This window comes from Hemiscyllium ocellatum, chromosome 13 (assembly GCF_020745735.1).
Source record: "Hemiscyllium ocellatum isolate sHemOce1 chromosome 13, sHemOce1.pat.X.cur, whole genome shotgun sequence".
Taxonomy (NCBI): domain Eukaryota; kingdom Metazoa; phylum Chordata; class Chondrichthyes; order Orectolobiformes; family Hemiscylliidae; genus Hemiscyllium; species Hemiscyllium ocellatum.
Genome location: NC_083413.1, coordinates 22748749 through 22772891, shown reverse-complemented (window position 1 = coordinate 22772891; position 24143 = coordinate 22748749). Strand labels below are relative to the sequence as shown.

Genomic DNA, 24143 nt, shown 5'->3' with positions numbered 1-24143 from the left:
TTAGTCTTCTGAATTATTTGCTATTGTTGCATCCCAACCTACTGTAACTCCTGCACTGGAAAACCTAGAACCCTGTGTACCTCAAAATTCTGCAGTCGTTCTCAATGTAAATAATATTCTGCTTTTTTATTCTTCTGACCAAAATTTTCCCACAGTATATTATGTCTACCAGATTTCTTTGTGCACACAGTCAATTTATTTGTCTCCATTGTACATATGTCTGTCTCCCAACACACTTTTAAGCTTATTTTGGTGTCATGTGTGAATTTAGCCACCTTGCATTAACTCTCCTCATCTAAGTTCTGCTTTGAGGTAGTGCCCTGGGATTGTTTATAAACATGAATCTGGAGCAGGAGTAGGCTATCTAGCCCCTCGAATTACCTCACCTTTCAATAAGATAGTCACTGATCTGAGCATAATCTCATTCCAAATCCACATTCGAATAATCTTTCAATGCCTTGCTTATCAAGAATCTATCTATGTCTGCCTTGAAAAATTCAAGAATTCTGTTTCCAGCAGTTTTTCAGGAAGAGGGTTTCTAAGAGTCATGACATCGTGTAAGAACGAAATTGGCATAACTTCTACTTCAAATGGTCAATTCCTTAATTTTTAAACAGTGATCCTTAATGCTAGGGTCTCCCAGAAGAGTAAATATTGTGTCCATAATCCTCATTGTCAAGGGTATATCCATCCCCAAAGTTGGATGTCTCAGGTTAATGTCTGATTTGCAAGGGACGGTCCATTACTTTCTATCTTCCTTAAGGACTGAGTCATAGAGGCATACAGATGTACAGCATGTAAACAGACCCTTCGGTCCAACTCGTCCATGCCGACCAGATATCTGAACCTAATCTAGTCCCATTTGCCAGCACTTGGCCCATATCCCTCTAAACCCTTCTTCGTCATGTACCCATCCAGATGCCTTTTAAATGCTATAATTGTACCGGCTTCCACCACTTCCTCTGGCAGCTCATTCCATACATGAACCGCCCTCTACATGTAACAGTTGCCCCTTAGGTCTCTTTTATATCTTTCCCCTCTCACCCTAAACCTAAGCCCTCTAGTTCTGGACTCCCCCACCCCAGGGAAGAGACTTTGTCTATTTATCCTATCCATGCCCCTCATGATTTTATAAACCTCTCTCAGGTCACTCCTCAGCCTCTGACGCTCCAGGGAAAACAGCCCCAGCCTGTTCAGCCTCTTCCTGTAGCTCAAACCTTCCAAACCTGGCAACATTTTCATAAACCTCTTCTGAACCTTTTTAAGGTTCACAACATTCATCCGACAGGAGCAAGGGAGTTATCTTTTACTTTCACAGGATGCACCCTGTCACCCTGTTGGGCGGCACGGTGGCACAGTGGTTAGCACTGCTGCCTCACAGCGCCAGGGACCTGGGTTCAATTCCTGCCTCAGGCGACTGACTGTGTGGAGTTTGCACGTTCTCCCCGTGTCTGCGTGGGTTTCCTCCGGGTGCTCCGGTTTCCTCCCATAGTCCAAAGACGTGCGGGTCAGGTGAATTGGCCATGCTGGGTTGCCCATAGTGTTGGGTGGGGGGTGTATGTGGGGGTATGGGTGGGTTGCGCTTCGGCGGGTCGGTGTGGACTTGTTGGGCCGAAGGGCCTGTTTCCACACTGTAAGTAATCTAATCTAATCTAAAAGTACTGATTCATCAGTTAGCAGGGAGGTGGGTGGGCACTAAAGTAGTTGATAATCAACAGGAGGTTTCCTGGTTGACCTGATGCTATGATCCTTACTTCATGGAGTCTGAAGTCAACGTTGAGGACTCCCCAGGCAGCTCCTTCCCATCTTCTGCTGGGTCTGTCCTGCAAGTGGGAGCAGGATGTATCCAGGGAATTGTGATGGTGGTGTCTGGAAGATTGGCCATCTGGTCCATCATATCAATTTTAGCTCTTTGAAAGAAACTGTCAAATTAGTGCAGCTCCCCGATCTACAAGGATTTCCTTTCTGACCATGACTCGGTGATCTCTCCCACTGGAAGACTGATGCAGGAGTTGTTTTGCAAATTGGTGTTTCTTTATCCAACATACATGATTGAAAACCCACGTGTGAATAATTGCTGGCTGTACATGGAATGGGAGACCAGTCAGAAGTTGGGCGTGGAGGAGAAACGACAAGTTAAAACAAAGAAAATTTGAAATTAATCATGGTGGGAAGGGACCTGCCTCAAAAAAAAATTACAATTTACAGAAAACTACAGGAGTCAAAAAAGAAAAATTGAGAAACAATTCTTGAGAGAAAAAAAACAAGCTATGCCTACATTGTGGGTAGGTTTAGGAAATAATAGTCTGTGCATACATAGAGATAGGAAGACAGACTGAAATAAAAGGCATGGTGACCTTTAAATTAAGTCTTTCTCTCTGGTATTTACAGTTGAAGTATCCAGGATCTTGTTTAATCCAATAATTGAGTTGTTGGAGAATTCTTCAAAGAATCATAGAAACAGAGCTTAGTGGGGAAACAGTTGGTAACAAAAAGGGAAAAAAAATGCTTAATGAGGATTCACGAAAGTGATTGTCTTTTGCAACTAGCTCATTCAGTAAATGTCAAAGGTCATGGGTATTCAGTGTCTCAGGGAAACTGGAAGTGCAGAATACAATTGACTCGAACCTCAACCTGAGACGAACAAATCTAGAGTCACTCTACCATCAGCTGAAACAAAATGCAGGATGCACATGCTCTGTACATCCCATTAGAACACAGGAACAGTGGGAGGACACTCACAGAATCTTAGAATCATACAGTAGGGAAGAGACCCTATGGTATACTGCCTACACTAGTCCTACCTTCCAGCATTTGCTTGAAGTTATGAAACTTTCAATGCTCAAACAAGTACTTTTTAAAGGTTGTGAGGTTACCCATCTCAACTATCCTCCTTGTTTGTGCATTGCAGACCGACAGGATGTAAAATGTTTCCCTTAAGTGTCCTCTAAACATCCTGTCTTTCACCTTTAAAGGTCCCTCCATACCAGTCCATCATTCATTTAGTTCTGAACCTCACCCTGTCCATAGAAACACACAATGTAGGAGCAGCAGTAGGCCATTCGGCCCTTTGAGCTTGCTGCATATGCATTATTACCATGGCTGATCATCTAACTCAATAGTCTGTTCCTGCTTGCCTCCCATATCCTCTGTTCTCTTTAGCCCTAAATGCCATATCCAACTTCTTCCTGAAATCAGACAATGTTTTGGTCTCAACCACTTTCATATTGCATTTCTTTTTTCACTCAGTGAATGTATTAAGTTATTGGGAGAGAGATTATTAAAATATTTTTGATTGCATCTTGCAATTGGGTTTAACTCAAACATTTGTGCAGCCACTTGTGAGAAAAGTAGTTGCAGTTGAACTCCAGCCAGACAGTATCCAGAACAAATCCAAAGGGCTGAATGGCCTCCTTCTGTTCATACAAACCAAATCCCAGCCAAAGGGAAAAAAATCCCTCAGGAACAGAATTTTCAAAGGAAGGACAAACTTCCATGGTGCACACTCTCCTCATTCCTGATGAAGGGCTTATGCCCGAAACGTCGAACTTCCTGTTCCTTGGATGCTGCCTAACCTGCTGTGCTTTAACCAGCAACACATTTTCAGCTGTGATCTCCAGCATCTGCAGACCTCATTTTTTACCCGGCAATTTAGCATGGCCAATTCACCTGACCTGCAAATCTTTGGATTGTGGGAGGAAACCAGAGCACCCGGAGCAAACCCACGCAGTCACAGGGAGAATGTGCAAACTCCACACAGACAGGTGGGAATTGAACCCAGGACCCTGGTGCTGTGAGGCAGCAGTGCTGACTACTGAGCCACTGTGCCACCCATGTTTCCACATGTAGGACAGGCTAAGGCTCAAGGGCACAGCTTCAGAATATAGGGACAACACTTTAGTCCTGGGATGAAGTGGAACCAGAGGATGGTAAATCTATGGAACTCATTGCCACATAAAGCTGTGGAGGCCAAGTCATTGAGTGTTTTTAAGGCAGAGATAGATAGGTTCTCGATTAGTAAAGGGACCAGAGAGAAAGCAGAAGAATGGGGTTAAATGATTGGATGGCAGAACAGACTCAATGGGCTGAAAGGCCTAATTCTACTCTTGGTCATTATGGTCTTATGGGCTGGCAGTAGCTTATGGGCACCATTTCTCTCCCCCACCCCAGCTCCAGAGATTTGAGTACAAAATCCAGGCCTACAGCTGATTGGAGGTGCTGTGATTTTGGGGTGCTACCTCATGAGGAAGTTGTTGGGATCTTGCTGGGTGTAAATTAGTTACTGAGTTTCCAGTCTTGAAAGAGTTGGTACACTTCAGGAATAATATCACTGGCTGTGCACTGCTTTACGATGGTCTTGAAATGTGCGTCAGGAATCCAAGCTGTATCGTTTTATAATGCGTTTAGTTCAACAATCGATCTCACTGTTCCGTACATTGAATCAATTTCTCCCTTAGTCTCTTGGTTCTTTACTCTGAAGCTCACCTGACAATTATATGTGATTTACCTCACTCTGTCTCTGACTCGGCGTGGGATCGATCTTAATTTTCACGTAACAAAATAGTTGGCAGTGAACTGGCTCGATTATCCCACACTCGCTTTTCACACTTAGTACAGCACCATGCCATCACCTAGGACAGGTATAAAACTTGTAACCAGGGTATTTGTTATTTATCTATACCAAATCAACAGAGCCAAAGTGATGAGTCACTCAGGGGAGCTGGAAGGCAGCAGAATGTGCTGGAGATGGTTGAATCCACTGAATATTGAGATTGAGATCATATTATCTGCTAATTATCATTTTATTCAATCTGGATTATTCACTGGTTGATAAAATGAAGCAAATATTTAATCATTCATATGGCACTCTTAAAATAGGAAAACACCGCACGGGCTCAACAGATCTGTTATGAGAAAGAAATGACATCAAAGGCCACATGACGAAGGGTAGGGCAGATGGCCAAGAGGTTGATTGAAGAGGTAGGAAACTCTTAAAAGGCCACGGAGAATGCAATGGTAGTGTCCCTACTCTGGACCGAGAGACCTGGGTTCAAGTTCCATCTGCTCTAGGGGTGTGCAATAACATCTCTGAACAGGTTGATTAGGGAACAAAAATAAAGGCCAGGGAGAGACAGAAATGTGTAGAGAATGAATTCTCAGTTAGCTGAGAGCATGGCACACAACAGTGCAGCAATAATTTAAGGGTGCTCTTTTTACATTGGATTCAGTTCATAATTCTTCACTGTTCTGATATCAAGCCCTAGGGAGATGAGAGTTACTTAGGTAAAAACAATGACTGCAGATGCTGGAAACCAGATTTTGGATTAGTGGTGCTGGAAGAGCACAGCAGTTCAGGCAGCATCCGAGGAGCAGCAAAACTGCTGTGCCCTTCCAGCACCACTAATCCAAAAGATGAGAGTTACTTACTCATCAAGGTCACATTTCACTAACTGCGCCATCACAGAGCCCTAGCAAAACTGAAGTCAATGAGTCAAAGGGGAACACACTCTGCTGGTTGAAGTCATAACTAGCACAAGGAAAGATGTTTGTGGGCTTTTTGAAATTCACTATTGGACGTGGGAGTCACTGGCTGGCCAACATTTATCAGGCGAAAGTGAGGACCGCAGATGCTAGAGATTACAGTCAACAGTGTGATGCGAGAAAAACACAGCAGATCAGGCAGCATCTGAGGAGCAGAAAATTCGATGTTTCGGGCAAAATCCCTTCCTGGATTGATTCCTGACAAAGGGCTTTTGCCTGAAACATCCATTTTCCTGCTCCTCAGATGCTGTCTGACCTGCTGTGCTTTTCCAGCACCATACTCTGGCCAACATTTATTGCCCATTGCCAGCTGCCCTTCAGAGGGTTATGGTGAACTGCCTCCTTACAGTCCATTCACTGTAGGTTGATGCACAATGCCCTTTGGGAGGGTATTTCAGGATTGTGACCCAGCGACAGTGAAGGAACAGCAATATATTTCCAAGTCAGGATGGTGAGTTACTTGGAGGGGCACTTAAAGTCGTTGAAGTTTACAGTACAGAAGGAGGCCGTTCAATCTATTGTGTCTGTACCAGCTCCTGAAAGGACTATCCAGCTCATCCCATTTCCAACCTGGTCTCTGTGGACCTCCAAATTCATCACTTTCAAATACATATCTAGCTCTCTTTTTAAGCCTTACATGACATCCACCTCCACCACTCTCCCAGCCAGGACATTCCAGATCTGAACTTCCTTGAGTAAAGAAGTTTCTCCATATCAAACTCTTAGCTCTCTTGCTGACACTTTTAAAATTGTGATTCCCTAGTTACTGACAGACCAACTAATGGAACCAGAGTATCCTTCTTTACCCTGTCAAAATCGTTGATAATTTTGAACACCCCAATAAAGTCACCACTTAATCTCCTCTGTTCCAAATTTCTCTTGTGTCTAAAATCCCTAATTCCTGATATCATTCTGGTACTTTGCAGGTGGGGGTGTTCCCGTGTATCTGCTGCCCTTGTCCTTCCAGATGGAGCTGTCATGGATTTGGAAAATGCTGTCTAAGGATCATTGGCAAATGTCTGCAGTGCACCTTGTCGATAGTACACACAGCTGCTACCTTGCGTCAGTAGTGGAGGGAGCCAATATTTGTGGATGTGGTGCCAATCAAGCAGGCTGCTTTGTCCTGGAGGTTGTCAAGCTTCTTAAATGTTACTGGAGTGATGGAAATCAGTCTTCTCAGCTCACACTATCTCTGCAGGAGTTCCTCAGGGGAGTTTCTTAGATCTAACCATCTCCAGCTGCTTCATCAATGGCTTCCCTCCATCATATGGTGAGAAGTGGGGGTGCGCCATTACTGATGACTGCACAACATTCAGCACCATGCACAACTCCAAAAAGACAGAATCTGGCCATCACCCTTTGATACTCAATCACCATCACTGGATCCACCACTTCAAAAGAGATTACCAGTGACCAGAAACTGAACTGGACTAGCTGTGGCTACAAAATAAGTTTTGAGGCCAGGAATTTTGCAGTAAGTAACTTACCTCGTATCTCCCCAAAGTCTATTCACCGTCTACAAGACACAAATCAGGAGTATGATGCAATACCTCCCATTTGTCTCGAGGAATGCTGATCCGACAACACTCGGGGGCTTGACAAAATCCAGTAGTAGTTGGCTTGATTGGTACCACATCTCCAAACATCCACTCCCTTCACTTCAGTAGGAGTCATTGCATTTCCAAAGTGCACTGCAGACATTCATCAAGGCTCCTGAGACAGCACTTTCCAAACCCACAATGACTTCCATCTAGAAGGATAAGGGCAGCAGATGCATGGGACTACCACCACCTTCAAGTTCCCTTCAAAGCCACCCACCATCCTGACTTGGAAACATATCACTATTCCTTCAGTATCACTGGGTCAAAATCCTGGTACTCCCTCTGTAAGGGCAGTATGGGAGTAGCTACACAAAATGGACTGCAGCCGACCATCTCCTTTTTGGAGGTAATTAGGGATGAGTAATAAATGGTGGCACAGCCAGAAATGCCCACATCCCCTGAATGAATAAAGATAAAACATAAAGCATGTTAAAAGAAACAACATCCCAGTGAAATGCTCCCAGCTGGCTCTTCAACCCTTTCAATAAGAAAGTGGTGTGAATATTGACAGTATTAATATCGCTTTAACAAGCTGCAGTTTCATTTCATGTAAAGGTTCAGCATTTATTGACTGTCCCTAGTTGTCCTTCAGAAGGTGATGGTGAGCTGCTTAAAGGTCTAAAGATGGCAATGCACGGTCATGGCATGGTCAATTGTCATAAAAGCCCATCTGTTTACCAGTGCAAATCTGCCATCCTTACTTGGTCTGGCCCAAGTATCACTCCTGACCCACAGCAACGTGGTTGACTCTTAACTACACTCTGAAATGCCCTAGGAAGTCAAACTGTTGTATCAACTACTAGAAAGGAATTGAAATGATAGAGTTATGGGATCATAGATGTTGACAGAACAGAAAAAGGCTTTTCAGCCCATCAAGTCTGTGCCAGTCAAGGGTTATGAAGCAAAGGTAAGTAAATGGAGTTGGCATACACATCAGAGAATGGCATCCATTATTTTACACAGCCTCACTCGTTTTGCAAAAATAAATTATTTTATGCTTCTTTGCATTAAAGTTTATTTGCCACATGTTATCCATTCCACCAAGCTCTCTCTATCCTCCTGAATTATATCACTATCCTCCTCACAATTCACAATATTTCCAAATGTTGTGTGCTCTGTTAAATTTGAAATTGTGTCCCATAAGCTCAAGTATGGTAATTATTATAGATTAAGAAAAGCTTTGATTCTTAGACTGACCCTAGAAGAACTCCACTATTTATCCTCCTCCAGTCCAAAGGGAAAAAAAAATTCCCTGCTCCTCTCATGTTTGCTGTCAATTAGCCAATCTTATATTTGTATTGTCATTGGACATCAACTTTACAGACAAGTCTATGATGTGGCTTTTTATCATATACCTTTTGGAAGTTTATATATACCACATCAACCACATTATCCTCACCAACCACTTCAATAACTTCACCAAAACGTCAACAAGGTTAGTCAAACACAAGTCACCCTGAACAAATATCTGATGGCTTTTCTTAAATGGCCAAGTAACGATTAATTTAGTGTTAATTTATTGTTTTTGAAAGCTTGCCCACCACCAAATTTAAACTGACTGACCTGCACCTATTGGATTTATCCCTACACACTGAATCAACAAAGGGCACAACGTTTTGGAATTCTCCTCTAGAACCATTTCTCTAAGGAGATTTGGAAGAAGATATCTAGTGCCTCTACAATTTCCTCCCTTATTCACTTCAGCATCCTCAGATGCATCTCAACTGGTGCTGGTAACTTACCGGCTGTAAGTACAGCCAGCCTTTTTTATACCTCCAGCATATCAATTTCAGCCATTTTAGCATTTCAATAACTTTCACTATGACTTTGGGAGTAGCCTTTTCCTTCATAAAGACAGATACAATGTATTCATTTAATGCCTCAGTTGTGTATCCTGCCTCCATATATAAATAGAGAAAGTAAGGACTGCAGATGCTAGAGATCGGAATCAAGAGTGTGGTGTTGGAAAAGCACAGTAGGTCAGGCAGCATCCGAGGAGCTCACAAATCGATGTTTTGGGCAAAAGCCCTTCATCAGGAACTGATGCCCTTTTTGGTCCCTAATCAGTCCTATACCACATGTTACCACACTTTTACTCATAACACACCTTGAGAAGACTTAGATTCTCTTCTATATTCACTGCTAGTCTCTGCTCATAATACCTCTTTGCTGCTTTAGTTTCTTCCCATTTCCCCTGTGACTCCTCAATATATGTGTTTTATCCTTGGATTTTCAATCTGACAATCATCATCCCAATCATTTTACCCCTTCACCATACTCCACATTCTGTAGCGTCGTTTCTGATCTTCTCCTCCCTCAGCTCCAGTATCCTGTTCCCACATCCCTTCATTCCATTGGGATTCATTGCTGCAAGTTGGCTCTTTATTGGATTAATTTGTTGCCATTAATTTGTTCATACGTCTCAATGGTGGGCAGCTGACCCAGTACACCCCGGAACAACCTTCACCCCCCAGAGGTTGGATTCTATCAGGGCACAATCCTGAAGTGGCTGCCTATCTATTTCTTCAGCACCATTGCCTTAAGCCATCTTCTCCATGGTACCAGGTAAATGCAATCATTTCCTCAGAGCTAATGGGCCCCCCTAGTTGTATATCATCCACAAATTAGATTAGATTACTTACAGTATGGAAACAGGCCCTTCGGCCCAACAAGTCCACACTGACCCGCCAAAGCGTATACAACCCAGATCCATACTCCTACATTTACCCCTTCACCTAACATTACGGGCAATTTAGCATGGCCAATTCACCTAACCTGCACATTTTTGGATTGTGGGAGGAAACCGGAGCATCCAGAGGGGACCCACGCAGACACGGGGAGTATGTGCAAACTCCACACAGAGAGTCGCCTGAGGCGGGAATTGAACCCGGGACTCTGGCGCTGTGCGCCAGCAGTGCTAACCACTGTGCCATCGTGCCACCCTAACTCACACAGAGTGTGACTCCATTACACTCTGATCCTTTGCCTAAGACATGAGCATTTAATTCGGATAGAAAACTGTTTGCAAATTAGTGAGGACCCAGCACTGAAGCTTCTAAAACCCCATAAGTAAAAGCCTGAAAATTATTTTTTATTATTCTCGATTTTCTAACTTTTAACCAATCCTCTCTCCACGCTAATAAACTTCCCTAAACCATGAGCCCTTATTTTTGAGATGGCGTGCTGAATGGCCTCCTGCTGTTTTGAAGGTTTCTCTGACTCCATGTCATCAAATATCATGAGATAGTCTGGGAGTGGGAATTGAAGCAGACCATGCAAATTGGTTGCAGAGACAGCCAGGCAGTCTGCTGGAGAAACGTGATCCATCAGAAAAGGATCAAGACGTTTACTGAGGCAAATTATCAATTTTAACTCATTAAATCTGAAGTTGCATCCATCACTGAGGAAATATTGTTAATATCATTACCATTATTGAGTGATTCCCCTGCATTGATTGTATTGCAATTCAAAAGAGCATTCCAACTGGCTGCATAGGGATGCCAATAGCAATGAAAGAATGTACGTGCTAGCCACCTTTCACATTCAGTCCTTCATGGTGTTTCTCCTCATTTGTTTTAAAGATGCCGATGTCAATGCCAAAGCTGCCATTCGTTACTCCTCCCTGATTGATCTAAGAAGGTGATGGGTTGGGGGTGAAAGGCATTTAAATCTTTCCTGATCTGCTCAGGGCAGTTTGAGACAAAAGCTTGCAAGTGCACTTCAAAGAGTCCCTGTAGTGCTGAGTAGACCATTTGGCCCACTGAATCCATATCAACCCTCTAAAGGGCATCCCACTCAAACCCATCAGTGTCACCCTACATTTCCCGGGGATATTCCACCCAACCTACACACTATGAGCAATTTTCCAAAGCCAATCCATCTAATGTGCACATCTTTGGACTGTAGGAGGAAACACGGGGAGAATATGCAAACTCAACACTTGATGGTCAGCTGAAGGTGGAATCGAACCTGGTTACTGGATGCTGGGAGGCTGCAGTGTTATTCACTGAGCCACCACACTTACAAAAGGAAGCAAAGAATCAACTACATTGGTGTGAGACTGAAGTCACATATGGACTACTCTGGATCAGGGGTCTTTCCTGAAAGGACATTAGTAAGCAAGTCTGATTTTCACTACAATTGGACAGTTTCACTCATCATCCTCATCCTCCATCCTCTCCTTTCACCATTTGAGTAGGATCATGCCCTCACCAATATCGTCATGACCAACACTTCCTTTTCCTCCCATGATAGCTTCCCATGCCCTTGCAGGAGCTTTAATACTTGCCTTTTTACTCCTGCCCCCTTGCTGTCCTAGGCCCAACCACCCATTCCAGCCAAAGGAATCATCTGAAACAAAAACAGAAATTGCTGGAAAAGCTCAGCATCTGTGGAGAGAAATCAAATTTGACATTTCAGGTCCAATGACCCTTCTTCAGAATTGATGGTAGCTTGGCAAAGAATGGTTTTACACAGCCCATGGCACCTTTCCCTGTAACCGTCGAACACCTGTGTCCAAGAGCTCAAACACACCTTCCGAGTGAAGCAGCACTTTACCTGCACTTCACACAATCTAGTCGACTGCATTCACTGCTCACAATGTGGTCTCCTCTACGTTGGGGAAATGAAGCATAGACTGGGTGACCACTTCGCAGAACACAAAAAAGACCCTTCGCTTCCAGTTGCTTCAACACACTGTTATGTTCTGTGGCCAATGTCGTTGTCTTGGGCTTGCTGGAGTGCTCCAGTGAAGCTCAGTGCATGCATGAAGAACAGCACCTCTTTTTCCATTTGAGAACTATACGGCCTTCTGGACTCAATATCGAGTTCAACAATTTTAGGCCTTGAGCACCTTTTACCATGCTTTCCCCCATCCCCACACACCAGGCCTTGGGCTGCTACCACAAACTACCCATTGTCAGTTACTAATAGTCCCATTAGCAGCTATTCATTCCCCCTTTAATCATTCCTTTGTTGTTCCAACTGCTTTTCTCTCCCTTCGGACTCTATCTCCACCTATCATATACCCTTCACCCCCTCTCCCCCATCCCATCTTCTGTACAAAAGCCATCCTTTTCCTAGCTAAGAGTCATCTAATCACTAAACATTAGCTTGCTTCCTCTCCATGGATGCTGCCTGACCCACTGTGATCTCTAGCACTTTGTCTTTTCCCAGCTACCATCAGTTCTTAAGAAGGATCAGTGACCCGAAACGTTAAGTCTGATTTCTCACCACAAATGCTGTCAGACCTGCTGAGATTTCCGAACAAGTTCTGTTTTTGTTTCAGATTTCCAACATCTGCAGTTCTTACGGGGTTTTTTTTGTGAAGGAACAGTTTGCTTGTCCCTCGCTCATTGTAGTACAGGATAGGGAGATCAATTGTGGAGTGAGTGCAGTTTTGTGGAGCACCTTCGTACAGTATACATGCATGTCCTACCATTTTTATCCATTGTCTTGCTGGCCTGATGCAGTGTTCTAGTGAAATCCTAGCAACATCTCATCCCCCCCCACTTGGGGGGCACTTCACAACCTTTTAGCTTCAGTACTGAGTTCTACAACTTCAACAATCCTTCATTTTGATTTTGTTGAAATCTTTTTTTTTACATTTACCAGTGTGAACTTTGTTTCTGCTGCTTTTGCTTTTGGATAGCACTATTACTATTCCACTAATATCACTCACTCTGCACAAATACTTTGCCTCTTTACTGCACCCATTATCAATCCTTAATCTTTTGTTCCATGACATCATTGCTAACCAATCACCTGCAGATGGTACGGTGGCTCAGTGGTTAGCACTGCTGCCTCATAGCACTAGGGACCCAGTTTCGATTCCAGCCTCAGCTGACTGTTTGTGTGAAGTTTGCAGATTCTCCCCATGTCTGCTTGGATTTCCTCCAGGTGTTCCGGTTTCCTCTCACTATCCAAAGATGTGCAGTTTAAGTGAATTGGCCACGCTAAATTCTCCATAGTATCCAAGGATGTGTGGGTTCAATGCAGAGTAATAGGGTAGGGGCAGGTTACTCGCCAGAGGGTTGGTGTGGACTTGGGTCAAATGGGCGAGAGTGAGAACTGCTGATGCTAAGGATCAGCATCTTCCTAATGAAGGGCTTCTGCCTGAAACGTCGACTGTCCTGCTGTCCAGATGCTGCCTGACCCGCTGTGCTTTTCCAGCATCACGCTCTTAGCTTCGGTCAAATGGCCTGATTCACACTGTAAGGATTCCATGATGATCCTGTCCCTGATCTTCCCATTTGTTCAGGCTGCCCTTCCGCTTTCAATGGCATAAAATCCATTGTATTTCTACCTTCCTTCAGTTCTTAAGAAGAGTCACATACAGCTTCAATCATTGACTCCACAGTTGCTGCCAGACCCATTAAGTATCTGCAATACTTATGGGTTTTATTCCAAAAGATGTATGGTCAATTATACAGAAACTGACTTTTTATTTCCCAATTTCAAAACAGTGATTCAAATTCTCGAAGCACCACAGTGGGATATTAAATTCTACACACTGGATTACTAATCAATGGGTTTGGATTACAAATCCTACAACATAAATACTACTCAACTATACACCTAAATCATGCTAGACCTCACCTGGGAGTGTTTGATAGAAACGGTGTCGAGGGAGCTTTATTCTCTATCTAATCCTATGCTGTCCCTAGGCAGGGAGTGTTTAGAATCATAGAGATGTAAGGGAAACAGACCCTTCGGTCCAACTCGTCCGTTCCGACCAGATATCCTAAATTAATCTAGTTCCATTTGTCAGCATTTGGCCCATATCCCTCCAAACCCTTCCTATTCATACACCCATCCAAATGCCTTTTAAATGTTGTAATTGTACCAGCGTTCACCACTTCCTCTGGCAGCTCATTCCATACACGTACCACCCTCTGCGTGAAAAAGTTGCCCCTTAGTTCCCTTTTATATCTTTCTCCTCTCACTAAACCTATGCCCTCTATTTCTGGACTCCCCTACCCGAGGGAAAGACTTTATTTATTTATCCTATCCATTCCCCTCATGATTTATTAACTTCTATAAAGTCACCCCTCGGCCTCCGATGCTCCAGGGATAACAGCTCCAGCCGATTCAACCTCTCCCAATAGCTCAAATCCTCCAAACCTGGCAACATCCTTGTCAATCTTTTCTGAACCCTTTCAAGTTTCACAACATCCTTCTGATAGGAAGGAGACCAGAAATCCACGCAATATTCCAACAGTAGCCTAACCAATGTCCTGTACAGCCGCAACATGACCCCCCAGTGCTCTGACCAATAAAAGAAAACATACCAAATGCATTCTTCATTATCCTATCTACCTGTGACTCTACCTTCAAGGAGCTATGAACCTGCACTCCAAGGTCTCTTTGTTCAGCAACACTCTCTAGGACTCTCTCTATACACTCATTAAGTGTATACGTCCTGCTCTGAATTGCTTTTCCAAAATGCTGTACCTCATATTTATTTGAATTAAACTCTTCTTGTCACTGTTTTATGGGGAGTGTCATGGGAGCTTTACTTTCAGTTTAAATGAGGGAGATTTACTCTGTACCTAACCCCCCACCCCAGTGTACCTGTCCTGAGAATGTTTGTTGGTCACAGTGTAGGGTTGACTTTCCTAAATTGTAAATACTGCTCTGCGCCTGCCTTGGGAGTGTTTCATGTCAGACTAGGTGCCTGAAATGACTGACATTATTAAAAATCTCAAAGGAAATGGGGTTTAAAGTTTACAAGGATTGGCACAGGAACAGAGGATCAGATGAACTGTGGGAAATTATTTCCTCTGGATATTCACAGCTTTATAGCCTGTTTAAAATTTTTCTATTATTAAAACTCAGTAACCTGTCTGTTCAAATAAAGAACAAAGAATTGTCCAATTATGATATCCTGGAGTTCTTAGGCAGGGAATTCAACATCATGGAAACAGGCCATTTGACCCTACTGGTCTATGCTGCCATTTATGATGCAAGTGAGCCTCCCCTCATCCATCTCTCCCTCTCAGCATATCATAGGTGGCACAGTGGTACAGTGGTCAGCACTGCTGCCTCACAGCACCAGAGACCTGGGTTCAATTCCCGCCTCAGGCGACTGTCTGTGTGGAGGTTGCACATTCTCCCTGTGTCTGTGTGGGTTTCCTCCATGGTGCTCTGGTTTTCTCCCACAGTCCAAAAAAATTGTGCAGGTTAGGTGAATTGGCCATGCTAAATTGCCCATAGTGTTAGGTTAAGGGGTAAATGTAGGGGAATGGGTCTGGGTGGGTTGTGTTTCGGCGGGTCGGTGTGGACTTGTTGGGCCGAACGGCTTGTTTTCACACTGTAAGTAATGTAATATCATTCTGTTCATTTTACCAGTCAGTTCATCAATACTATTCATCAATACCAACTACTCCTTCGTGGTCACAAGTTCTATAGTTTAATTATCTCTGGGTAAGAACATTTTCCCTCAATTCCTTCTGGTTTATTAGTAACAATTTTGTATGCATTACATCTATTTCTTCTCACCCATCAAGTGGAAATATTTTCCCTATATTTACCCTATTAAACCATTTAATTAGTTTAGAAGTCTCTCTTAGTCTATCCCTCATTCATTTCCAGTGAGGAGGGTCTCAGCCAATTTAACCATTTCCAAACACTCTGATATGGGCAGTGTAGAATTAGAAAATGGCTGAAAAGACAGTGATGGTGTCAATGCTTTTTCTGTCTTCAGGACAAACGCAAGAATGCCAAATTTCAAATGATGGCGACAACTTATGCTATGTGAGAAAAAGGTGCTGATAGGTTGTCAAGTCAACCCTGATTAGCTGAGCTGCTCCCATGGAGAAAGCAACATAGTATTATAGGGTCCCGAAGGTCCAGCATAATTCACAAGATGCACAAGGCTTGAACATATGCCTTTCGTTTGCAGAGAACATCTTCCCACACATGAATGTATGTTGCTTCCTGCAAATATAAACGAACCATATTCTAAATTCGAGAACAGAAATTGCTGGAGAAACTCCGCAGGTTCGTCAGCATCTGTGTAGAGAAAGCTGAGTGCATGTTTTGAGACCTTCTTTCGAATTGATTGGAGATAGGAAAAGGTGGGATTTCTCCAGATGGCAGGGAGTGAGCAGATGGGTGGAGGTGGAACCCAGAGAGACAGAATGACAGTTCAGCAGAAACAAGGGATGGATGATACAATGCCCAGGAGAAAGAAAAGCTGATAACGAGAATCACAAACAGATGAAAATGGGTTGGCTGTCCTAAAAAAAAGCCCATATATTGACAGGCCCGTGGGGCATGGGAGAATGTATTCAGGCTCTAAAATTAATTAAGTCAATATCGAGTGCTGATTGTTGCAAGGTCCCCAAGCAGAATACGAAGGTTCTTTTCCTCCAGCTTGCACTGAGCTTCACTGGAGCACTTTAGCAAACCTGAGACAGAGATCTGGGGTATTGGTGGTGCCTGGAAGTGGCAGGCATCTAGAAGTTTGATATCATTTTTGTGGACAGAATGTAGGTGTTCCACAAAGCAGGCACCCAGTCTGCGTTCTGTCTCTCCAGTGTCAAGGAGACCACATTGTGAAAAGTGAATACAGTAGACCAGACTGTATGAAGTGCAGGTATCCCATGGAAAGTGTGTCTGGGGCCTTAGGCCATGAGGAGAGAGGAAGTGAATAGGCAAGTGCTACACCTTCTGGGATTACATGGGAAGGTACCATGGGGCTGTGGAAGGTTTTAAACGTGGAGGAGGAATGGACCAGAGTGTGCTGGAGGGAATGGTCCCTGTAGAATGCTGACAAGAGGAGTGGGGGGAATATGTGTCTGGTGGTGGCAGAAATGGCGGCTAATGATCCTTTGGATGAGGATGTTAGTGGGGTAGTAAATAAGGACCAGAGGGACCCCATCACTGTGGTGGGTGGAAAGAGAAACAGTGAGGGCAGGAAATGGGCCAGACATGGCTGTTGCCTTGTCCTTTCTAGGCTTCCTCTCCACCCATCCATCATTAGCATAAATATCGCCTGTTCCTAGTAACTAACAGTTCTGAAGAAATTTTAACGCTGGACCCAAAATTTTAACACTGCTTCCTATCAACAGATGTTGCCAGTCCTGTTGAGTTTCTCCAGCAATTTTTCAGCATCTGCAGTTCTTTGTTTCATCACATCATCAATTCAATAGATCACCTTAAGTTACTTTTTCATGCAGTTAGTAAGACAGTGACGATTGTAAGTTGTGATTCTGTGATTGGGCAGCAGTCGCTGAACATTTACAAGTGCACAAATAGCTGCACAAACAGTTAATTTAAGAGAACCAGTAATATCCAGCTATTTCTATGACTTAGATTTTCACCTTCCCAGATATTAATTCAGTTCCAGGATCAGCGGGTCCACCAACATCCAGTAATGATGGTGTCATTGTGTGAACTAAGCAACCAATTAAATTAAAGAATTCTCACAGACAGCAAGCCAGAGCATTACGCACTGAATCCATCATCTTGAAATCATTTCACGGAGAGTGAAAAGATGGCAAGGTATTGAAGTAGAAGTTGAAATACAATAGGAATGTTTTAAAAATAAATGTAATTGCCTTATCATAATGGAGAAGTCTGACATTTCTCAATGATAGAAGTTATATTTTCAGGATCATAGGTATTGTTCAGCAATAATTATGATTCACTGCAGCTTCAAAAACCCAGTTACACCTCATTCAATAAGGAGCAACTTTTACAAAGGTTTTCTGCCAGCAGAAACAGAAAAATTTCACAGCAAAACAAATAACTTCCCAAGACTTCTGTCTGCAAGAATATCATCAGCATATCCTGGAGGAGAGAGATCTATCTGAATTATCACACTGCACTAGGCGTAGGTGGGTTACAGAAACCACTGTCAGTTTCAGAGTGTAATGACCATAAATGCTGACAGTTTCACTGTCACTTCAACCACAATGTCTGGGTTATTATAACTGTATGGCATATTTTGAACACTGTATCCGCATGAGCATTAATTCATTTACTGCCACCAACCAGACAAACAAAAGATCTTGAATTTCTGTAGTGTCTTTAGTGATCATCAGGTGTCTCAAAGTGTTTTACAACCAACTAAGTGCCTTTTTTATAAGTATTTTTTATTGAAAACCTTTTTAAATCTAACTAAGCATAGTCACTGTTAAAATGTAGGAAACGACAGCCAATTCGTATACAGAAAGTTTTCACACTGCTGCTCAAATAATGTTGGTTTAAGAATAACTATTGATCAGGACATATACATAAAAAGAGTTTAGAACCACTTGTAGGTCATTTGGCTCCTCAAGCTCATTATGCTATCTGATAAGATCAGGTCCAATCTGATATTGATATAAGCACAGCTCCTTTGCATGCTGCATGGAATATTTTATGATATTGCTGTCCACCCAGTAATGCAGAACTCCCTCAGAATTGATGTCCTACTGAACAGCACACCCTCAGTGCTGACTTGTCAAAAATGCAGTGCTGTATCAGTACACACACTCCAACGGTGCAGCACACCTTCAGCATTGACCCTCAGACAATGCAGCACTCTCTGTACTGACTCTCTGGCAGTGCTGTACTACCTCAGTAATGATCCTCCATCATTGCTGCACTCCCTCAGTACTGGCTCTCTGACTGTGCTGCACTCCCTCAGTACTGACTGTCTGACAGTGCTGCATTCCCTCAGTACTGACTCTCTGACAGTGCTGCACTCCCTCAGTGCTGACTCTCTGACAGTGCTGCATTCCCTCAGTAATGACTGTCTGACAGCGCTGCACTCCTTCAGTACTGACTCTCTGACAGTGCTGCACTCCCTCAGTGCTGACTCTCTAACAGTTCTTCATTCCCTCAGTGCTGACTCTGACAGTGCTGCACTTCCTCAGTGCTGACTCTTTGACAGTGCTGCACTTCCTTAGTGCTGACTCTCTGACAGTTCTGCACTCCCTCAGTGCTGACCCTCTGACAGTGCTGCACTCCCTCAGTACTGACTCTCTGACAGTTCTGCACTCCCTCAGTGCTGACTCTCTGACAGTGATGCACTCCCTGATTGCAACTCTTCCTCCACACTGACTCACCAACAGTTTCGTGCTCCTTCTGCACTGACACTGCGACAGAGCAGGAGTACCTCAGTACTGATCATCTGACAATGCTTAGTCGTGGCTGTTTTACAGTACAGGACTTCCTCAGTATTGACATCTGACAATGCACCACCCCTGTGCCTGATCATGGTTCCTGTGCTAATTGCTATTATGTTTGGAAGTGAGATGCTCTCTGTCTCAAACAGTAAGACTGCCTCAGTGACTATATTTATGTTGTTCACTCCTCGATATAAGCACCATGATAGGAATGTGTACCATCTATGTGATGCACAACAAGTCTCCCTCAAAGGATCCTTCCAAGCCCTCTAGCCTGACCATCTAGAAGGACAACAGCAGCAGATACATGAGAACACCACCAGGTGCAAGTTCCCCTCTAAGCCACTCATCATCCTGATTTGGAAATGTATCGCTTATTCCTTCGGTATCAATCTGAGCTGCCTTCCTGAATGCTCTGTTGTTGGGGTGTAGGTTCACCCACAGTGCTGTTAGAGAGCAGGATCCAGGAATTTGAGCTTGCAACTGTGAAGGAACAGCAGAGTACATCCAAGTCAAGGTGGTGTATGACTGAGAGGGAAATAAGAAACTAGAGACATAGAGAACAAGGAACAAAGAACAGTACAGCACCAAGCCTGCACCGACACATGATGACTTTCTAAACTAAAATCCTTTTGTCTCTGTGCGGTCCTTAGCCCTCTATTCTCCACCTATTCGTGTGTCGGTCAAGGTGATTCTCAAATGTTGCTATCACATCTGTCTTTATCACCTCCTCTAGCAGCTCATTCCAGGTATTTGCCACTCTCTGTATAAAAAACTTACCTTTCACATCTCCTTTAAACTTACCCCCTTTTACCTTTAACTTATTTCCCCCAGTAAATGACATTTCTACTTTACCTCGGGAAAAAGATTCTGCCTATCCATTCTATCCATGCCTCCCATAATTCTGTAAACTTCTACAAATCGTCTTTCAGCCTCTGACGTTCAAGTGAAAACAAATCAAGTTTGTCCAATCTCTCCTCATGGCTGATACGCTCCCACCAGACAACATCCTGGTAAACAGTTTCTGTACCCTGTCTGAAGCCTCCACCTCCTACTGGTAATGTGGCAACCAGAACTATACACAATATTTCAAACGCGGCCTAACTAAAGTTCTATACAGCTGCAACATGACTTGCTAATTTTTATACACCATGCTTTGACTGATAAAGACAAGCATGCTATATGCCTTCTTGACATTATCCACTTGTGCTGCCATTTTCATGGAACAGTGGACCCATGCACCCAGATTCCTTGGTATGTTAATGTTTCTAATGGTTCTGCCATTTACTGTATACTTCCCTCCGGCATTAGGCTTTACAAGGTGCATTTGTCTGCAGTAAATTCCATCTGCCATTTCTCCATCCAAGTCTCCAGCCTATCGATATCATGCTGTATCCTCTAGCAATCCTCCTTGCTATCCACAGCTCTCCCTATCTTTGTTTCATCTGCAAACTACTAATAAAACCATCATGGTTCTCCTGCAAAAGCATTTATATCTATTACAAACAACAGGGGTCCCAGCAGTGACTCCTGTGGAGCACCACTGATCAAAGATCTTGAGTCAGAAAAGCACCCTTCCACCCTTACTTTCTGTATTCTATGACTAAGCCAGTTCTGTACCTGTCTTACCAGCTCCCCACAGATCCCATGTGACTTTACCTTCTGTATCAGCTTGCCATGAGGGACCTTAGCAAAGGCCTTGCTCAAGTCCATGTCGACAACATCCATTGCCTTGCCCTCATCAATCACGTTCCCATGAATCGACTGCCCTTGTTTGTTTACATGGTAGAGGTCACAGACTTGGCAAATACTGTCAAAAGAAACTTGGTGAGTTTTTGCAGTGTATCTTGGAGATGCTCACACAGCTGCCACTGTGCATTGATGGCAAAGTGAGTGAGTATTGAAGGAGATCAATGGGCTGCCAAATAAGTGGACCGTTTTGTTCTAGGTGATGTCAAGCTTCTTGAGTGTTGTTGAAACTGCACCCATAGAAGCATATGGGGAGTATTCCATGACATTCCTGACTTGTGTCTTGCCGACAGTGGACAGGCTTTGGAGCCTCGGGAGATTGGTTTCTGTGTATAATCTTTCTCTCTAGTGTAAGTGTGGCTTGAGGCGAACACTCCCATCTTAGTCAAGAAGGTTGTGTATTCGAATTACAGTTAAGAGACTGAAAAACACTGAAATGTGGGCTGGGGCTTGCTGTCATTTGTATGTACTTGGCGAGCAGGAACTGAGAAATGAGCTGTGCTCCTGTAAATTTGAACAGACTGAAGTAGCAGCCACTTGATTTGGAGGTGTATGTTTTGCTTTATATCTCTAACATAAATGCATAAATGTATATAAAGACTGGCTCCAATTTTATCCTGCATCACTCAGCTTCAGGAAAATACAAAAATATAAACTAGGCACAGGAGTAGGCAAAGTCAGCCCCTCCCGACTATTCCATAACTTAATAAGGTCATAGCTGATCTGGCTGTAACCTCAAATCCGCATTCCCACCTACTGTTGAGAACCTTTCATCCTCTTGTTTATCAAGAATTAATCTACCTCTGCCTTGAAAAGATTCAATATCTCTGCTTTTCAGGAACATTGAAAGAGGAATCCTATGGTTCTAGACTGACAATAGCAGGATAGTTGAAAAGCACTGCACAGAAAGTTCTGGTGATTTTGGTGTTTGTGAAAGTTTAGAACAGTGACTAGCTTAAAAGTACTTGTTTGGCTGGAAAGAGTTCTGGGATGTACCGCGGTTGCGAAAGGCGCTACAAAAAGGTAGGTCATTTCTCTAAACGCTTACCGAGCATCTTCACTGTCTGCTTGTTGTTCTTCTCTCTGCTGCTGATGCTGGGTCTCACGCTCTCCCTCTTGCGTCGCCACAGTTTCCTCCCAATTAAGCTGTAGAGTATCGAAAGGCAGAAGACGGGCAGGAAGAAGAAGATGCTGGACACCCAAACCATGATATTCAGGAGGCCGGACTTGACCGCGTACTCCGTGGCCTTACATTCGTTTGTCAAGAGGGGATCAGTTCCATTTATGTGCTCAACGCCAACCAAAACAAAGATGGGCCCCGCACTAACAAAGGCCACTGACCAGAGGAAAAAGATGAGACCTTTGACTCTGCTCTTGGTGATGACCACTTTGGCCTTGAGTGGGAAGCAAATGGCAAAGTATCTCTCCACGCTCAAGGCTGTGATGTTGAGAATGGTGGAGTAAGTGCAGCTCTCACTGACAAACTGGAACAGCTTACAAAGCAAGTTGCCAAAGTTCCAGGGCCTGTACTGCCAAATCCTGTACAAGTCCAGGGGCATGCACACAAAGATGAAGAGATCTGAGAAGGCCATACTGGACAGGTAGAAGTTAGTCGTGGTCCTCATGTCTTTGAACTTAAGCACAATCAGGATTGTCATGACATTCCCGCTGATGCCAATCAATGCCAACAGAATGCAGGTAATGGTGATCCCGGTCAAGATCGGAATGGGGAAGATATTGACAGGGTAATCAGAGTAGCTATCGAAATAGTCCATGTCATAGAGGCTGCAATTCTGACTACAGTTCATGTTGGTGGAACGGTTGGACATGCTGCTAACACAACATGGGCTTGGGGTAATTGGTGGGAAGTCCAAGTGCACTGTCAGGCTGCATGGGGGAGACTGCTCGAAACCCTCACCATCTCAGCACCCAAGGGCAATTAGGAAAGTGCAGGAAACTGAAGACTGGGCCAATCTGCCGAATCCCTGGGAACATCTTCTGGCCACGTCCTATCTACAAAGGAGAGGAGTGAGAAGATTACCATTCGCAGCCAGTGTTGTGCTAGGAATTTGGTCAGCCCAGAGACAGTGTCTCTCAATTTCTCTCTTTCTCCATAAGTTTATTTTAATTTCACATCTCTGTCTACCTCTTTAATTCTCTATGTCCATCTCCTTCTCTCCATCTATCTCTATCCCTGTATTTTCCTATCATTGTGTGTCTCTGTCACTGACTCTATCATGCTCCATAGCTTCCTATTCTTCTGCTGTACTTTGTCTGTAGTTGATCACACTTCCTTCAGTTCAAGAATTGCATTTTCCAGGTGCCTCCCACCCATTGTCCCGTGCCCTATTCCCTGCGGAGCGGAGTTCTTATCTTCCCGGGATTCCCTTCAAATCCCAGACAACTTATTCTATTCACCAAACAAAATCCAGCTCAGGAATGAAGCAAAATCCTGCACAGTGTCAGGGGTGGCTTTATTCCCTCAGAGAAAAAGAAAGATTGAGAAAGAGAGAGAGAGAGAAGAAAAGGCGCACTCAAAGAGAAATCTGACTTCAAGCCAGGGAGACAGAGGAAAATAATATCATAGGCTTATGAGACACAGAGATAGAGGGAAAATTAGGCTAAAGCAGAGAGAGACTGAGGCTAATATAGAAGAATAGAGACTGAGTCTAACACAGAGAGAGAGAGAGAGAGATTGCAACTAACATACGGAGAGAGGGAGCGAGAAAGACTGAGGCTAACACACAGGGAGAGAGTGACAAAGACTGAGAGAAATAGAGGTTACTACAGAGGAAGAGAGAACAAAGCTAATACAGAGAGACAGAGAGAGACAGAGAGAGAGAGAGAGAGACAGAGAGAGAGAGAGAAAACAGAAACAGGAAGAGACAGGCTAACAGAGAGAGAGAGAGAGAGAGAGACTGAGGCTAACAGAGAGAGACCAACAGAAACAGAGAGAGAAAGAGAGATCAAAAGAGAGAGAAACATTGGTTAACACACAGAAAGAGAGAAGCCAGTACACAGAGACAGAGACGAGAGAGAAAGGCAATGAGAAAGAGGCAGAGACACTGACAGACAAAAACAATAAGCCAGGGACAGCAACAGAGACAGAGTTATTGGAATGCCCATATCTAAAGTT

General features: G+C 43.7%; 1 protein-coding gene across 1 annotated transcript in view; it reads right to left on the bottom strand.

The window, feature by feature from the left end:
- ghsra (growth hormone secretagogue receptor a) overlaps positions 1 to 22836 on the bottom strand; it is a 33792-nt gene extending 10956 nt beyond the window's left edge. The window contains exon 1 of the mRNA XM_060834065.1: positions 22056 to 22836. Within this exon, the coding sequence (XP_060690048.1) occupies positions 22056 to 22836 (781 nt within the window). The remainder of the gene's footprint in view (positions 1 to 22055) is intronic.
- Positions 22837 to 24143: the final 1307 nt, after the last annotated feature.